General features: G+C 55.2%; 1 protein-coding gene across 2 annotated transcripts in view; it reads right to left on the bottom strand.

Moving 5' to 3' along the window:
* Positions 1-366: 366 nt before the first annotated feature.
* ZSWIM5 (zinc finger SWIM-type containing 5) overlaps positions 367-18,200 on the bottom strand; it is a 100,865-nt gene continuing 83,031 nt past the window's right edge. For both annotated transcript variants that reach the window (XM_075710873.1, XM_075710872.1), the window contains 10 exons: positions 14,324-14,503; positions 11,820-11,996; positions 9,443-9,589; positions 8,337-8,474; positions 7,542-7,802; positions 6,996-7,131; positions 5,092-5,249; positions 2,054-2,217; positions 1,665-1,746; positions 367-1,229 (listed from right to left, as the gene is read on the bottom strand). In XM_075710873.1, coding sequence (XP_075566988.1) covers positions 367-1,229; positions 1,665-1,746; positions 2,054-2,217; positions 5,092-5,249; positions 6,996-7,131; positions 7,542-7,802; positions 8,337-8,474; positions 9,443-9,589; positions 11,820-11,996; positions 14,324-14,503 — 2,306 coding nt within the window. The remainder of the gene's footprint in view (positions 1,230-1,664; positions 1,747-2,053; positions 2,218-5,091; positions 5,250-6,995; positions 7,132-7,541; positions 7,803-8,336; positions 8,475-9,442; positions 9,590-11,819; positions 11,997-14,323; positions 14,504-18,200) is intronic.

Here is an 18,200-nt window from a genome sequence, read left to right as displayed (position 1 = left end):
CTTTGCAACCTTCGGATCCCTCCAGCGACTGCTTCCTTCAGGAAAGAGGTATTAGATTTCCACGTTAGCTTTTGGTATTGGCAAGGGAGGGCAGGGGGCTGAGCGAACCATCCTTTTTCCCCGTGGTTGCCTTTTGGTTTGTGCCCAAGGAATCTCTGGATCCTCTCAGCGTGTGAAATGGTTAAATCCAAGAAAGAAAAAAATAAAAAAAAAAAAAAGAAAGAAAACAAAAAAAAGAAACAGAAGACCAGAACAGAGCAGCCTCTGCCAATGGGGGGAAGGTGATCTCCACTTTCCTTCCTTCTTCTCTCCCGAGTCCCCGTGCTGCGGCCGGACCCTGCCAGTGAGCATGGCGGGGGCCGGGGCTCACCCAAACCGTTCCCGCACCAGCAGCATCAGTTTTTTCTTGCCTTTGTAGATTTGTTTGAGATTGTCAATGAACTGGGCAAACTGTATGTGCCCATCCTGCGCCAGGAGGAAGGTCTCCCTGGCCTTGCTGAGGAACTCGATGAACTCCCCGTAGTGCCGCGGGCTGATGTGGGTGAGCCGGGAGTGGGTGGTGTTGATGTAGGCGCTTATCGTCGCGTCCAGCAGCTGTCGCAGGGGGGCTTTGTCGGTGGACATCAGCTTCCCCGAGTTCCTGCGGCCGGGGATGCCCGCCAGCCCTGGGGCCGTCATGGTGCAGCGGCGAAGGATGTCCGAGAGCACCGTGGCACAGTGCACGCTCTTCACCACCAGCGGGATGATGGCCGCCAGCTCGTTTTTGCCCAGAGAGTGGCTCAAGGCGCAGGCCCAGAGCACGTCGTTGATGGCTGGGTGCGTGTCCTGGTTGTAGGCCAGGTTGAGATGCGTCATGGCCAACGAGGCCAGTTTGAACGCCCGGAGTGGGTAGCCCCGGTGCTCCATGTAGCGGGCGATGGTGAAGAGCTGGGTGTAGGTCATGCCGGTGGAGGCAGCGTCGATGACGATCTGGTAGGCGGTCTCAAAGGCGATGTGGTCCTTCTCACAGAGGGTCAGGGCAGACAGGGCACAATTCTGCGGGTCCTTCATGGCGCACTGCAGGGCCAGGGTGCGGGCGCAGCTGGCCAGCTCTTCCCGCTGTGGGTAGTCCAGGCTCAGGCGCAGGATGGTGTTGTGGGACATCACCGTGGCTGCCACGATGCTGGTGGCTTCCGTGGGGGTGAACAGCGAGTACCAGCTCTGTAGGATGCTCACCAGGGCCCTCACCCCTGCAAGAAAACACTGGGGTCACAGCCACAGCCCTGGAGCACGGCTCAGATCACGGGGCTCCTCCGAGTCCCCGGGTGCCCGGAGCCAGGGCAAAGCCAGCCCACAACAGTGCTGAGCCGCTGCCTCTGCTCCAACAGGGACAGGGTGGAGGGGGACAGGCAGAGGCTACCCTGCTCAGCCATGCTGCAGGGCACAGCGAACACTGCTGGCCTGGCGTGGGGACACAGGGCACCTGTCCCAGTCCTGAACCTGGCCACCACTGTGGCCCCAGCCCTGCCAGCTGGTGCTCTGGGGGTGCATCCAGTTACCCAGGAAGAAATGGGAGACTCAGGAGAGCTCAGACGCCCAGGGCTATGAATGACCCCAGGATGTCTGTGTCCACCCTGCTCCCACTGGATGCGGGCCGGATCCACCCGGCGCGGCGAGGCACTCACCCACTTCGGTAGCGCACGTCACCAGCCACCTCACCATCTCCCGCCGCCGCCAGTTGAGGGTGGACAGGGTCATGCGCATCACCTGCAAGGCAAACGCGGGGTGACCGGCCGCCCCATGGGGCTCCATCGAGGCCACCCAGCACCATGGTGCTCCTCAAAAATCCTCCTGGGCCAGCTAGCTACCAGCTCCCTGCGAGGCTCTCCAGTGCTGCCTCGCCTCCACCCAAACCTCAGCGGCCACAGGGTCCTCCTGGGGGCTGGGTTCCCCCACTCCGGGCCACGCAGGGATGAATTTACTTCCATGGGGGACCATCCATTTGGTGGCAGGCTGTCATGCTGCAGCATGAGGGGCAGAAGGGCCACCGGCATCCCCCCATGCCATCCTGTACCTGCAGCCCCAACTCCAGTGCCACGTTGAGCAGCGTTGTGTCCGAGTTGCTGTCAGCTGGTGTGGCAATCTTGAACGCATCTTGGGCCAGTTTGAAGATCAAGGAGGAGGAGTGGATGTTCTTCTGGATGGCCTCCAGCACCGTGCGTAGGCGCAGCATGTCCCCTGGGTGCAGAAAAGGGCGGTCAGATGGCTTGGCTTCCCCCCACCTTGCCCCCGAGCCCCATCTCCTGCCTGCACCAGGTGATGAACAGCCCCTTCAGCATGGTCAGCCCCTCTGGACGCACACATGGAGGAATGCACAGAGATGTTGGATCAGGCCCTGCAGTCCAACAGCAAACTGGGGCATCCTCCCCAGGAGGTGACACATCCTACAGCACCCATCCTCACTCAAGACCATCCACTCACGGAGAGCACAAACAACCCTGAGTGATCCCAGACATGTCCTGGAGCATTAGCAGACATCTCCAGGCACCTGGATGTTCTACCCTGGGCTCAAATTTGACAGCTGTAAAGCAGCCTTTTCCCAACAAAGGAGGGGTCTGGGGAGATGTTCAGTGCTGAACAGCTGCGGAAAGGTCAGTCTTCACTTCTTTGCATGTTCAGAGAAGGGCAATGAAGCTGGTGAAGGGTCTGAAGCACAGGTCTTATGAGGAGCAGCTGAAGGAACTGGGGTTGTTTAGCCTGGAGAAGAGGAGGCTGAGGGGAGACCTTATCGCTCTCTACAACTACCTGAAAGGAGGTTGTAGCGAGCTGGGTGTTGGTCTCTTCTCCCAAGTAGCTAGCGATAGGACGAGAGGAAATGGGCTCAAGCTGCATCAGGGGAGGTTTAGATTGGATATTAGGAAGAATTTCTTCACGGAAAGGGTAGTCAAGCATTGGAACAGGCTGCCCAGAGAGGTGGTGGAGTCACCATCCCTGGAAGCGTTCAAAAAACGGGAAGACATGGCTTAGTGGGCATGGTGATGTTGGGCTGATGATTGGAATGATGATCTTAGAGGTCCTTTCCAATCTTAATGATTCCTAGTTTTTACTTCCATTAAAAATAATCCAGCCACCAAGCCAGGAATCACCAAATTGCTACTCTACCTTTAATTGGTTTAGTGGTGGACTTGGTAATGTTAGGTTAATGGTTGGACTGGATGATCTTAAAGGTCTTTTCCAACCTAAATGATTCTATGATTCATTTAGGAACATCAAAAAGAAGAAGAAAAGCTGTTTGCTGCACACATACTGTCTTGCCCAGTAAGCCACTTCCCTCTGCAAGGCTAGCAAAGGCTGGGCCACAGTCACCCAGACTCACTGTGGCTTGGTCCTGGATGTCCCAGGTCAGGCACACAGCTCTCATGATCGAGACAGGCTGAGATACCGCCAAGAAGGGGGTGTTTGGCACAACATCCAGTGATGCTGTGAGCTTCCTGTCACAGGAGGCCATGGGTGTTAGAAGGATACATAATGGCACTGGGAGACGAGGCAGGATCTTGGAAAAGGGACCCATCAAGGCACGTTAATATCATCATCCTACATCTGGCTTGGGAAATCCTCCTGTCAGCCCCTGTGGGACACAGGGTGGGGAGAGGGACCTTTGGCATGGGTGCAGACCAGAGATGCCAACGTGCCACATCAGGTCCCTCTGCTTTGTTCCAGGTTCATGTTCTTACTCCCATAGTCGTAAACTCAGCAGATGAGCCTCACGCAAAGAAAAGCAAGTAACACACAGCAGTGTAAAAAACCTAGTGCTGCACCCAGGCACACACGGACATCTTGGGTGACTAATAGCTAAAGATATCACCTGCCACCCACAGCAGCTGCTTGCACCACCACCAAAACCCAAGCCTCCCTAAAACAGCTTGTGGGCACACGGGCGCGAGAGGCTGCGAGGACGCAGGATCACATCAGGACATGCTGCAGTGGGGGAACACCCGGGGAAGGTGACGGTGGGAAAAACAGATGCAATCCAATGGCCCTACACTCCCAGCACAAAAACCTCATCCCCGTTAGGCACTGGAATAGAGAAGAAACTAAAGGATAAGCCAGGTACCAGCTTGCCATCAGAGCACTGCAAGGCAGGGACAGGACACCATCAGTTTTGGAAAAGCAGCCAAGAGGAGGAGGACTGGAAGGAGAGAAGAGGCTGCCGAGGCAGCAAGGTTGGAGCTTTCTGGCAGCTCATTTACCTTCCACCTCGCCAGGGAAGCGGCACCTTCCCCATCAGGCTGGCTGTACCAGGGGCTGGAGGCTGCCACAGACTGTGCGGGACAGCAGCGGGCAGTGGTAACCACTCGGCTTGCCGACCCTCATGAGGCACAAGGCACTCGCCATGCTGGTGGGGTTAGTTTCTGGACAGAGGGATGTTTAATGAAAAGCCTGTGCTTGCCTTCATCATTGTGCCTGGGCAGGAAACGAACAGGCCCAAGAGACCAGCGAGGAGGTGTTTTACGAGCCCTCCAGGGCTGGGATCCCGGTGTCCCACCCAGCACAGCTGTCCCCATCTCCAGCCCTGCCGAAAGCCACACGTGGCTTGGTGCACAGGGAGGTCTTCTCCCTCCTACTGCCTGTGCAAGATCATTACCAGAGGGCAGGAAGAGACAAAGCAGAGGTAAAAGGATAAGCAGCTTCAAACTAAACCATGGCATGAACCCATGACACGTCTGGCAGGGCTACCTGACCTGGCAGCTGACCATGCTGCAGGGCATGTATGGTCCAGCATCACCCAGAGGCACTACCCAGGATCCGCAGCACTGTGGTTGGCATACCTGCAGGGTTGCCTGCACCTCCTGGAAACCTCCTGTCCCAACCACAAGCCTTGGGGCCCTTTGGGACAAGAGCCCCGGAGATCCCAGACTCCAGTGGGCTGCTCCAAGGCCAGCCCACCATGCCCTGCCCGTGGCGGGCTGCCAGTGGGGCACCCAGCCTGGTCTCTGCCAGTGCTCAAGGGAGCAGAAGCAGGAGCTCCCTCTTTTCTTCAGGAAAATCCCTTCGATGCTCTTGTGCAGCTCCGTCCCATCACTCCCGTCCCAGAGCTGGCCCCTCACCAACCTTTGGCTGCTGTGAGCATGGTGGAGGCCAGCTCGCACTGCTGCGACTCCAGGTGCCCCAGGGTGAACCAGCGCGGGTATCTGCTGGGGACCACCGAGACCAGGTGGTGGGGGTGAGTCACATCGCCGGACGGTGCCGTGGTCTCCAGGACGGGCAACCTGGAGGGTAAATGGGAAGAGACGACATCAAGCCTCGCCACAGCAGCCCCAGCCCAGCCCTGGTTTCGCCTCCTCTCCCCAAGGTGCTGGCAAGGCGAGGCAGGGGCTGCCTGCAGGCAGCTGCCCACGGTGCTGCCTTTGAAAGCATCCTGCTGCCGTGCACGTGTGGGGGCTCCCGAGGCTGCGTGCTCAACACATGGGCACAGGGATCAATCTGAGACCAACTTGAAAGGGGGAGAATGATCCGTGAAGTGATTTATAAACTTGTAAGGAAAAGCACAAGCCTCAAGAAAAAAAAAAAAAAACAAAATCCCTCCTCCCTCCCTGCTCCTTTCATGTCAGAGCACCCGGCAGAACTCCTGGCTTCATCATCTGGTTCTTCTTAAAACGCCCAGTTATGATCAGAAGCAGCAGCACATTTCCCCAGGGCCTCTGCAGCCGGTTTGGGTTACCTGCTGTGTGGGGATATCCAAAAGCCTGGAAAACCCAGGGGAGAAGGAAGCCTAAGGCAGGGGAGCAGGAGTCTCACATCGCCAGCCATGGTGACAAACCCATGTTGGCTCTTAGTTGGTGCTGGTGCCAGTAACTCGGTGGCCAGCCACGGCATGCAGGAGGGAAACTGTCCCCCTGGACACGGACAGCGTCCGACCATCTCTGCTGTCCTTGCTCACAGGCATGGGGCAGCAGAAGCCCAACCTTCCCAGCTCAGGTCAGAGACACCCCGACACAGGGGGTCCCAGCTGGGAGCAGGGGACGGGCACTGACACAGATGGTGAGGGAGCAACGTGCACCCCCAGGGCACTCGGCCCTGTTCCTGCTCGGTGGCTGGGAGGTTTTAGGTCTGGTGGGGCATGGTGTCCCCACACACTGCAGAGGCCCCTGGCTGCTCCTTTAGGTCTGGTTGTCCTCCCAAGCAGCTCTTCCCAGGGCAGGGGGATTTCAAAATTTCCCCTGCTGTTGGGGAGAGATGGCCCATTTCACCAAGGAAATGCCACAACAAAGATGATGCTCAGGGCTGCAACATGTCAGAGGGAGAGGGCACTAGGATGCTCTGGGGCTGATGGTCCTTCAAGCATTGGCTCATTTGGGAAATTCCAGCCTTTTCAAGACCCATCCAGCCCCTGCCTAAAAACTGCAGCGCACGGGCTGATGTCTGAGGGGTGTCACACACCGGGGAGGGAGAAGGGGCAGCTCTCAGCATTGTCTGTGTCCCCAGTCCCAGAGACGGAGCTGGGCTTTAATGGAGAACAGGGCACAACTGTGCCCTCTGTCCATCTCTGTGACATTCTGGAGCCTAGGGCAACCATCTGCCCATCTGTGCCAGGACAACAGCCCTTCCTGCAGGCAGGGAGGGCTGCAGGGTGCCCAAGGCCTGGCAGACACAAGGCAGATGACAGCACCGAGCATGCCTGGGACCTGCTCCGGCCAGAGCCAGGCACGTGGCATCCAGCATGGGGCGAGGGGCTGGACAGAGGGCTGGACCAGCAGACATTATCAGGCCTGTGCAAATCCCTACAGATGGGGCTTGAAAACCAGGAATCACCCAAACAGAGAGCAGGAGTCTCTGCGCTGCTGCTTGGTGCCAGGGCAGCCCTACACACTGTACAGGATGATCCCAGGGACAGCAAGCACCAAGCCTGCCTCTGCTCCCATCCCCGCTCCAGGGTTGTAAAGCATCCCAGCTTCCTGGTGGAACAGAGGAGGCGGCAAAATGGGGGGCAGAGATGGAATAAAACATGCACCAACCTCATGGCCCGCAAAGCCAGCTTGTACGCCAGGTCTGCATCGTGGGGCAGCAGGGCAGAGAACAGGTATTTGGCAAAGGTGTGCATGGGGACGCTCTCACGGTGGATGACTTCTCCCAAGCCGCTGAAGGGACCACCTAGGCAGAAGCAGAGCCCGTCAGCCATAATTAGCACAGCAGGATCTGTGGCTGGGGTTTGCACCACCCCAAAGCTTTGAGGATCTGCTCAGCAGCTCCCTGGTGCATCACTCAAGTTGGATCCAGGGCAAAGGGCTGCTCTTTCCTTTTCTAAAAACCCTTTCAGGTCAAAATCCCTCAGAAACTGAGGCCAGATGCTTAGCACCCTTCTCGGTAATGCCTCGGAGGCGGTCTCGCTCCAAGGATGTCAGCAAACCCTTGTTTGCCAGATGATGGGGCAGAGCAGCCATCCTACAGTGGAAGAAGCCAGGATGGGGTCACCCAGGCATAAACCTTGGAAAGGGCACCCCGGAGATGTTAACAACATTCAGCTAAGACACAGAAACCAGCTAGATGGACCAAGCCCCCACCTTCCAGCAGCAAGATGCACTGCTTCCGCAGCGTCTGCACCAACACCGGGTCCAGCTCCAGGTCCTGCAGCCGGGCAATGATCTGCTCCTCATTGCGGCACACCTTGTCCTGGGCATAGAGACCTTCAGGCATCACTCTCTGCTGACCCATCCCCATGAGAGCCACCTCTAAGGCCAGGGACAGGTAGGACTCGCCGCTGTCTTGGCTGCCGGTCGCGACGGGCACATGTTGATACACTGGGGGTTTGGAGTCCCCAGCATCTAGAAGAAGGGGAAGAGACGCAGCAAGATTAGAAGAGCCTTCCTAGGTGGCAGAACCACGGCAGAGAAAAACCTTTCAACATTAGAAGCCAGACCCACGCTTCCCTTGCTGCCTGCCTTCAGCTACCCAGAGATGAAGGATAAAAGCTCCCTGCAGGAGATGTGGGCTTCACCCTCCTTCCTGCTCTCACTACGAGATGCAGGACACCTGAGACCTGTGCAACAGGGTGCAGAGCTGACTCCAGAACCTTCCCGTGGGTTGGCATGCCTCGGTCCGGCTGTACTAAGCCACTCTCCTGCTCTGCCCTGGCTGCAAACCAGAAAAACTGGGTTGGGAAACCTCACTGGGAAAACTCAAGGCACTAACTCCCCCTCTCTGCACTGCAGCACTGTCCTGACTGCTCCTGCAAAGGTGGAGAGAGGGGACGTTCAGAGCCCAGGAGTCCCAAGCCCCAGACCTGCACCCAAGGTCTGCCCGCCAGGCTCGGTTCAGCCGCAGCCACCTGCAAGGAAGCCAGGAGGAGCGTTCAGTACCTGAAATTTCAAGGCAATTCTCCTCTTCTAATCTACAAGCTTCGGTCAGGGTGAGAAAGAGGCAGCCGATGGGGTTCAGAGGGTGGCCTACCCAGCCCTCCAAGTTGGTGATGGTTGTTGCTCCTCGCTGCAGCAGCTCTGCAAAGAAATAGAACAGAAAGACATTAGAAGTGAGGAATTTAAAGACAGGTTCCACACCCAGAGGGGTCTCTGAGACCAGAGGCCTTTTCTTACCCCACAGCCTGGGACATGGGGACCTCCAGGGCCAACTCTGGCATGCTAGTTCATGAGGGTAAGGAGCAGCTCAGAGCAGCCACCATGCACACTGCCACAGACATCAGAGGGAGCAGGCACCCAACAAGAAAAGGTGCCCCTAAGACCACATAAGATGCAGCGGCTTGTTCGCTGTTCCAGGAGGACACAAGGGACTGTACAGTCCCAAGATGGGGTCTATAAAGTAAGACCTGCAGCTTATGGACTCATGTACAATGGTAGCCTGAATGTTTTGGAAACACAAGCAGAAATCTCTCAAGAGATGACAAAGACTCCTGGTGAGGCTTAAAAGCTCCATCTTTTGATGATCTCAAGCTGTCTGAGCTAGAAAGGTCCAGGAGTCACTGACCACCAGCAGCACTGCAGTAACTGACCCCAGCTCCCTGCCAACTGAAACTGCAAAATGAGAAACTCTGGGCTTGCCTCCTGGTACAATTTACTTAGCAAATGCAAGGTGGAGGTAACACATGCAGCCAGTTACTGCAGCTCTGCAGACAAGCAGCTCCTCTTTAATGCAGGCATCACTTGCCTGTGCAATCCTTACAGGCAACCAGACATGGCAACAGTTGGGAACAAGAACATCCCTACCCCAGCAGCCCAAAGGCAGCATGTGGGCACCTCTGTCCTTAGCTCAACACAGTTTGGCTCAAGCAATCAGATGGATCAGTTTGTCTTTCTAGGGTGTGAGTAATCCCGTACAGCACTGCCCACTGTCAACCTCTGCTGCTCTGGATGAGGCGGCACTGCTCTCTGAGGTGGAGAAGACTTTCCCCACCAGCTGGGACACCCCAGCCAGACCTCGTGAGACACTTCTCCCCTAGCTCTACTCATACCTTTCTTCTGATGCTTATATATTTCCAGCTGCCTTTGCTGCTGCAGTCGCAGTGTGTTGATTATGGCAACAGTTAGTCGGAGAGCTTCTCTGGGATAGCCGTGGGAACGCAGGGCATCCACCCGAGCGCAGGCTGTTGGGACATGTTCTGCAACGCAAGGACAAACACAGGGGCATGGCTGAGCCAGAGGAGCACAGAAATTCGTGGCATGGTACTGATGGGGGGAGAGAACCTGACAGCATCAGGCTTCAGGGCATTTTCTTCTACTGATCTTCCCCATGCCCCAGCTAAACTCCTGCTCCCTGTCTTGAATTCATCCCTTTCTCCCTGCTCTTGGCAGGGATGCCTACCAGGAATACTAATGGGACTCCTACCATGTTCAATCCACAGCAGCCACATCAATACCTAAATCCCCACCTCCACAAACCTTATCTACCGGAAGCATTTCCAACACACCACTGCCACAATATGACGGCTCCAAACACAGGCTCTTACAACCCTGCTGCTCATTTCTCCCAAAATTTGCACGGCTTATGGTGATTTCTCTCATTGCTCCCAAACGTTTCTTAGCATGTCCTCCAACAACTCTCCCTGCTCTCATCACACAGGCAATGGGGTGAGGCTGTGCATCCAGCACCGCTCTGGGGGCACTGGCAGATCTGGGGTGATGTTTTGAACTGCTTCCTTAACACCTCCATGGAGTGAGCTCTGCAGATACCCCATCTCTTCTGCAGTTCTCCTACCTGGTGTTTTATTATTAGGAACAGTTGCATGAACCCCCCCAAGACTCACAGTTGCTTAGGAATTCATCTGCTCCTGCTGCTCATTGCTCACCTGAAATCACAAGCAACTGTGGAGAGGATTATGACTGAGTGAGAAATTAGCAGGAGCAGATGACATGACATGCTGCATAACAAGCGGTGAAAATCCCATTTTCTTGCAAAATGTCCTACCATGGGGGAAGGGGGGCGGGGAAGGCAAACAGAGAAGATCTAAAATTATGGTAGAGGGATAATTTCTATTCCTGGAAGAGCTCAGAAAGCTTTGGAAATGCAGACAACCACTTCCACAAATGGGGTTTCCACATCCCAAAGGTCACCCACAAGGAATACACAAGGAAGACGTTTCAGAACACACACATCTGTAAATGAGCTTCTTGTTGCTCCCTCTATTCCTTTGCTAAATGGATGCAATATTCAGCTTCTCACTGAATTCATCACTGCAAGTTGCTGACAAATCACACTCCTCTCCCAGCACTGAGTCCCTGAAGGTGTGCCAAGAAAGCGAAAGCGCAAAATCCAAAAATCGTGGCAAATACATCAGAAAAATAACATGCACCAACCAGCTGGGCCAAAGGGCTCACCAGAACCCAGATTACCTACGGACAGGGGGGCTACGTCCCTGCTAGATGGAGTCCATGGAAGTGCTAACCCACCACCACTGCCCATGGCTGCGCGGGGAGGAGACCTGCTGCCTGCAGGTCTCTACTTCCCAGAGTAGAAATGCCCTCTCCTGCTCCAGCTAAGCTAGCAGAGGTGCACCAGCAGCCTTCACATGGGCCATTTTTAACTTCTTTCCTGGCCTTAATAGCAAATTAGTGCCTGCTGCTCCACAAACCACATCTCTGGATGACTTCTCTTCCCATTTGTCTGGGTGACAGCAGAGCCAGGCTCCTGGAGTGGACGACAATGCAGCGGTGGGTTTTGACCTGTTCCATGTCCACACGTTCACCTCTTGGGCTGTGGGGATGAGGCATCCACCCTCCTGGAGGTGTTGGGGGGGGCTTGCATCTCCCATTTTGGGGTCAGTCTGAGGGCTGACAGCCACACCAGGCATACCCCAAGCCCTTCGTCTCACTCGTTCTCAATCCCTGATGTGTAGTTGTCGAGGGTCTGCTGATCTGCCCAGGGTCATGACTTTGCAGTATAGAAGTTGTGTGGCTTGAGGTACATGGACTAAAGGTCTACAAGACAGGAGGGCACTGGGCTTGACGGGTCCAGCATGCCTTAAGCTCATACAAGGCTTAACTGTACCTACCGCCTGCTAATTGCCTTTAAGGGAAGACTAAAGATATGGTGAGAGCAGGGAAGAAAAAAATCCAGAGGATACCGCTGTGCTCCCCAGCCAACTTCCAAGGGTTTTTAAGTAAAGATGAGGGGCTTGCTGTAAGGACTGTGGCTGGGGTGTGGGAGGGCATCAAGTTCTTCTGGTCACCCTACTCCTCAGGCTAAGGGCCAGGGAGGCACTTTCAATCTAGGATGCAGAAGCTTGCAAGGACCCAGGGTAGCAAAGCTTCTTTGATGCCTTGGGTGGCTCTTCTCCATTAGCAACTCTACCCACCCAGGCCATGCAAGGGGCTGCTGGTTTGAATGCTCACCTAGCCACAGCGGCTGCCCCTGCGAGTTGAAGAGGAGGCTCTCGCCCTCCCGCTGGTACGAGGGAGACACGTAGAAGTCGCTGCTAATGATGCGCTGCAGGTGGCTGTCCTGCCAGTGGAGGTCACAGCCCTCGATCGCCCGGGTGAACACGGTTCGTCTGGGCCTGGCCAGAGAGTCTGCAAAGAGAAAAAACGTCAGTGCCTTGGTGGGGCAGGGGCAGCCTGTGCCTGCCCCAAGACACAACCTCCCTGGGCAGAGCAATGTCTACAATGAGAGCAAAGCTCCATTTGGTCCTACTCCCTCCGTTTCAGAGCTGAGCACAGGGGCTCTGTCTCCTGCGCTGTGGCAGATTGCCTTTAGATACCTCTGCTGCCCATCCTGCCTCTGATGGAGACTGTGTCTCCTTCGACAGCACTGCTAAGTAACTTGCTAGAATAGCTGCCTTGGCCAGAGAGGTGAGAAAAGAGGCGGGGACTGCCCTGCTGTTAGCTTTCTGACGATAATCCACTGTCACATACGAGGCTGATGCCTTGAAATGTGGCAGTGCATTCCCACCCCTGTGACGCTCAGCATGCAGGCATCTGCCAGGGGTCAGGACTGGGCTTCCTCAGCGTTACTGCCCCGCAAGCACCACGAGCTCTCCTCTTCTGCTCCAATGCAAAGCCCCGGCTCCACTGAACCATAGCTGCTTAGATCAGCAGCATCTGAAGCTGTGAAGGGAACTGCATGAGTGTGTCTTATCTGCCTCCAGGCAATGGGGGGAACCATCGCCTTCCAGCAACCTCCCCTGGCCGTGTGAGGGGGCTGGAAGGGAGGAGACGGCATCGTCTGAAACCCCACCGCTGCTCTGCAGCAGATGTCTGTGCTCCTCTTCAGACCTGTTCTGTAACTACAATGATATTTTCAAAGCTATCGAATGCTGGATGAGCATTTCACTCCAGCCAAACAGATCAGACAAGTGGTTTGTTGGGAGGAAAAGGCCCATCCGGAGCAATCCTCCTATCGCTCCAGCCACGCCAGAGCGCAAGGGTCAAACACAGCTGGCGGGTTACAAAACAGTAAGCCCCAAAGGGGACGCAGTGCTGCATGTTAGGTCCTGCAACTCACAAGACAGGCCGAGTTAAATGCAGTTGAGAGGGGAAAACAAAAAGCACTGCTCAAAGCTGATCTAGGGCGGCTGGATAAACATGCTCTGGGAACGATGGCAACAAGCAATTAGCCTGAGTGCTACAGGCACCCCGAGGTGGAGAGAAATTAAACAGGTGTTCGTACGTACAGAACCAGGCCTGCTCACTTTACCAGGAAGGATTTCAGGAATCAGCTCTTCTCTTTTCAGTAATAAAAGCGGCTGGCAACAGTTTGCGGCAACAATTTGCAGCAGTATTTGCATGTGCACAGACATTAACCCTGGGACACCTCCAGGGTCCGTGCTGCTTTCAGTCCCCTGCTTGGAGAGGCAGGAGTGCGGGAACAAGGGGACATGCCTGGCATGCACTTTGGAAACTCCCTGCATGTCTAAAAACATGACCTGCTCAGCCCTGGTGACCTGCCCCGAATGCCGAAGCGAATCCTCAGTGGAGCTGGGAACACCAGGGGGGAGTCCCGGGGCTGGCACAGGACATGGAGCAAAGCCAGGTTTAAATTAAGCCGCTCCCTGAGGATGCACACGGGGTGCACGGTCCTGCTGCGGCTGGGGTGGGCTGGCAGGACGGCCGCGCTCCAGAACCGCTGCTGGGGACCTAATCCCACCCAGAAGAGTGAAGTTTCCTTCGTGGCGTGGCTGCCACCCCCCTCTCCTCTTCCCATTTTGGCCGCACGTAATACACCAAAGAGCAATTCCAGCGCAGCAGATGGAGGCATGGTAAGTGCAGTAACTTTCAGTTAGTGTCCACCTCAGGCAAAAGGAATGGGAAGAAGTGCTTTAAAGGGATCAAATGCTTTGCCAGGGGTTGAGAAAATATTTTAGCATGAAGGTACAACCCCATAACTACATTGCTCCATTTGTGCTCTGCATTTGAACCACGTTTAACATCCCTGGCTAATGACTTATCTACCATCTGAATTGAAGCCCAGATGCGAGACCTAAGGGCTGGGCAAGGGGCTCTGCACCACCTCCAACTCCCCACTCTCACATTACAGTCAGGGCTTCAGAGCTCAGTTCCGCTCCAACTCAAGCAGCACTGTTTTTACGTAGAACTCTGTACCTAAACCTGCACAGACCATATGGGTCCAAACTCCCCTGTGCTCAAATTGCTTAAAAATGGCCTTTGAAAATGAGTTGATGTTCAAAATATGGGTGACTTCACCCAAGATGTTGCAAAGAGCCAACCACTTCCAAGTGTATCTAAAACCAGAGGCTGTAAAGATAAATGTTTTGTATTCCCACGCCTCCCAGAGACATCACCAGCAGGTAAATTGAGGTCTCTCAACCTTGGGGTGAGTTTTGACCCTGACCCAACCCCTCTGGCCACCAGCCGGATTTCCACCACCTGCCTGGACTCACCTTGGCTGTGACCAGAGCTCTGCGTAAGCGCGTTGGTGATGTTGGGAAGTTCGTTACCGTAATTACCATCTTCCAGGGGACAGACGTCCATCTCGCCCCACTTGCGCAGCTGCCGGAGCCAGCAGGATTTCTCTTCCAGCTTGCAGTGCGGGTTTAACACCACGCACACCCACAGCGCCCCTAAACAAAGCCAGGAAATCAAGGAGGTGCCACCACCACACCCGTGGGGCAAAGCTCTTCTGCTGCCACGCTCGTCGTCAGAGCCTGCAAGGTTTCATCAGCATCTGTAAACTCATTTCAGCATAATGCACGGACCCAGGAGGGGGATTTGGACAGCTTTTAAATAAAAGTAAAACTCCCCTGTAATGAAGCTAAATTATAATCTCATGAGATGGGGGACAGTGGGGAGGAGGGAAGGAGAGAGTGGCTGTGTATGAATTTGTGAGTGCTTCTGTCTGCCAGGACAAATCTAGTGTTTGAACTACACATCAAAGCATGCTTAAAAACACCCTGGCAAGCTGCAGAGTCTGTATCTCCAAAGACTAACCTGATTTTGATCCTACCCACGTTCCAAGCGCTTTAAAGCCTGCTCCGAATGCTATTTCATCTGCCATTGTTCTTCAGGCCATTTGCATTCAACTGTTTAAAAAGGAGATTTGGTGTATTTTCTTCCCTTTTTTTTTTTCTTTTTCTTTTTTAATCCCCAGTAGCCCCCAGCCTGCAGAGGAACCAGCAGAGGAATCTGGAGCTTGGCTTGATGTCTCACAGGCGAGAGCCCTCCAAGGTGCAAGCCCTCTGGATCTCGCAAGCAGCGGTGCCTATCAGTAGGACACGCACGCTGACACCCTCCAGGTCAGCCACGGAACCTCACAGGCCTGACGATGCTGTCTGCTGCGTGAGAGGCAGAACCAGGCCCAAGGACATCTGCTGTCATTAAGATCCAGCTCATCCTTTCATAAGACAGTGCTGACGCTGGTGCTGCTAACCGAGTCTCGCCAACTCTCCTGGGTCACCCACTGCTCTGAAAAGGGCTGCAGCAACCCAAATAAGTGCAAAACTGTGAATTCTCCTTTAGCTAATTGCATTTCTGCCCAAATTTCCCTGCAAGGCTGCCAAGATGCAGCATGTCCCCTCCCTTGTGCCACCCCCAGAGGGTGGGATGGCTGCATGCTGGCAGATGGCGCACGGTGTCCCCAGGGATCCCCCCAGGCTGCTCCTCTCTCTGCCTGGGTCGGATCCTGCCACACACCCAGGACAGCTCAGCCTCCTGCAGAAACACTCTCCCCTGCCTCTCCTCCATGGGCCCAGTGGAGACCTGGAGCACCTTCCTTCTCCCCGCCCAGCCAGCTGCTCTCCCCAGCTCTCCATCACTCCCACAGCCAAAATTCCCATCCCAAAGTGACAGCCAGCGGCAGGACAACATCACCCGACACAGCTCTGCTGCGTGGCAAGGCGATTCCTCCAGGCGCCCAAACCATCTCTCTCAGCTTGCTGTGTTTTGTGTGGCAGCTCCCCAGCTGCACAGCCGCACCATCGAGCCAGACAGCCCCAGGCGAGGCTGCGACTCCGAAACAGGCAGCAGGAGCAGCAGGTCCCTTTTCCAGGCAGCATGAGGCAAAACCAGGCTGAGCAGTGATGTCCTGACTCCGGCTCCGCTCCAGTGTCTCCCCACTCCTCTGGGTTATAGCTGAGCTTTGGTGGTGCTTTTGGGGTGCATCTCCCAGCACCCATCCTCTGCTTCTTGGGACTTGTGGACATTAACAAGGCATGGAGGCTGTGCACGTCCAGCTCCTAGAAGCAGCTTGGCTCAGCAGGAGAGACATCACGGCATCACAACGCAGATGGTGGCAGCAGCATTGCATCCAGGAACGGGCATGGGAAAAGCAACCACAGGCACTGAAGATCAGCAAATATTCAAAGCAGCCCTCGCCTGGTCCAGCTCCATCTGCATCTCAGCTCCGCTGCTCCCAGGAAACCCCACCAAAACCCCATTCTGTTCTGATGAACAGGAGGGGAATAAGACTTTTGAGCTGCAATGTCAGCACTTAATGTATATGCAAGGGAAGAGCTGACTCCTTAGGGGCTTTCAGGGCCCACCCCTCCCAGAGCAGGTCCACGCCACTCACTTCCAGACTCCTGTAGGCTCCACAGGGGCTGCACGGACATGGCATCTTCCAAAAAAATCAGGTCTCAGCTCTGGAAAATAAGTCTTCCTTAAGGCTCTGGTTACTGCCCCTCAGTTGAGCGGTGCGTGTCTGCTTGCTGCCCATCCCAAGGGCATGAAACTCCCCACCTCCTTGGGCGGGCATGAGCCAAATCCTGTACTTGGTTCCTGCTGTTGGGCGACCCAGGGCTCCAACTGGTTTTGGGCATCCCCTTCCCACCAGCACTCCTGCCCGTTGTCGCTGCCCCTCTTCACCCGCTCCGGGGCTGCTTGTGCAACAAGCAGCCTCCAGCGATTTCGGCTCACGCCTCTGACAGCGAGCAGAGTGGCTGGGCTGACAAGCAGTAACGAGGCTCAGTGCTCCAGCTCCACTGCCCCCAGGAACGGGATGCACCTGCTGGATTTTTGGCTCCCACAGCTCAGCTAAGATGCGATCCTCGGAAGCCTCATGACTTCGCCATCTATTTTTGGGAGCCCTCTGAGGCATCCTTTGCCTGCCAAAATGCTGTGCCCCCTGGGCTCTCCCGCAGAAGGGAAGATGTGGCAGGGAGGTGGGGACAATGAGGGAAGAGGGATTCGCATCTGTGTCAGCTGTGATAGTTATTTGGGAGATGGGAAAGAGGGCTTTTCTTGAGCCCTATGGTCAAGTGACATCAGCTGACAACAAAAGTGACTCCTGTCCTGAGCTGAAACGCCATGCTGGGTCAGACTCCATGTCTGCTCACATGCTGCAGAAACCTTCATCTGAACTTTCCAATAGCAGAAGGTTAAGTGGGGAACAAAGCGGCAGATCACGATTAAGCTAAGCCTCTAAACAAAAATGCTTTTTGATGACAGGGACGGGGTGGGTCAGAGCCTTCCCAGCCCAGCAGTCCCGGCTGCTGGCCTCGGAGAGGACAGGCGCTCCGATCCCGCGCCCAAGTTTCCAAACCATCAAAGAAATCCTCCCGTTTCCCACAGGGTCGCTCCCCAGCTTAATCTGCTGAAATTCCCCACTGTAAACAAGTGGCCGAGATAAATAAACCCGTCTCCAGGCAGATTAAGGTCAGGCTGCACTTCAGCTGGTTTTTCGTCTATTTTTTGTAATTAGGCTTTAATCGTAAGTACTAATGCGCCAGGGCAAATACTCCCACGCCACAGAGCTCTCCATCCAGCAGGTCCTTCCTTTGGCTCCCCAGCAGACGGGGCAATAGATGTTCAGTTAGCAGCACATGTGCAAGCAAACGATGCCCTTTTTATTTTAATTTTTTTTTTAAAACTCTGAAATCCTGCAAAATCCTTTACATTTTCCCCAGCATAAATCCACAATCTTCTTTAAGGCTGATCTTCTTCCAGTCCCACGCAAGTCTGTGATGCAACCTTTGCTAAAATCGATGATTAATTATTAAACACGTGCCCAAAATAATTTCTGCGAGGCCCGTTTTTCTCTTCCACGTGGCAGGGGAACACGGTCTGCGCTGGGGCTTCCTGCAGCAGCTGACACCAGGCACCTCATCCCTCCCTTTAGCCGGAGTGGTAACACGGGGCAGCTTTGGCATCCGCAGCCCACGGGCGGTTGGACAATGTGCCTTCACCGCCCCACGCGCCCTGGCTACCGTTGCGTGCCCAGCAATGGTTTGGAACATCTCTCCACGTTGCTGATGTTTGTTACTGGTGAACACCACCAACTCACTGCAGCTCTGGTCCCTCCGTGCCTGGACCCTTCCTTCAGAG

The sequence above is a fragment of the Pelecanus crispus genome, chromosome 5 (genome assembly GCF_030463565.1).
Source record: "Pelecanus crispus isolate bPelCri1 chromosome 5, bPelCri1.pri, whole genome shotgun sequence".
Taxonomy (NCBI): Eukaryota; Metazoa; Chordata; class Aves; order Pelecaniformes; family Pelecanidae; genus Pelecanus; species Pelecanus crispus.
This window is presented reverse-complemented; position numbering and strand designations above follow the sequence as displayed.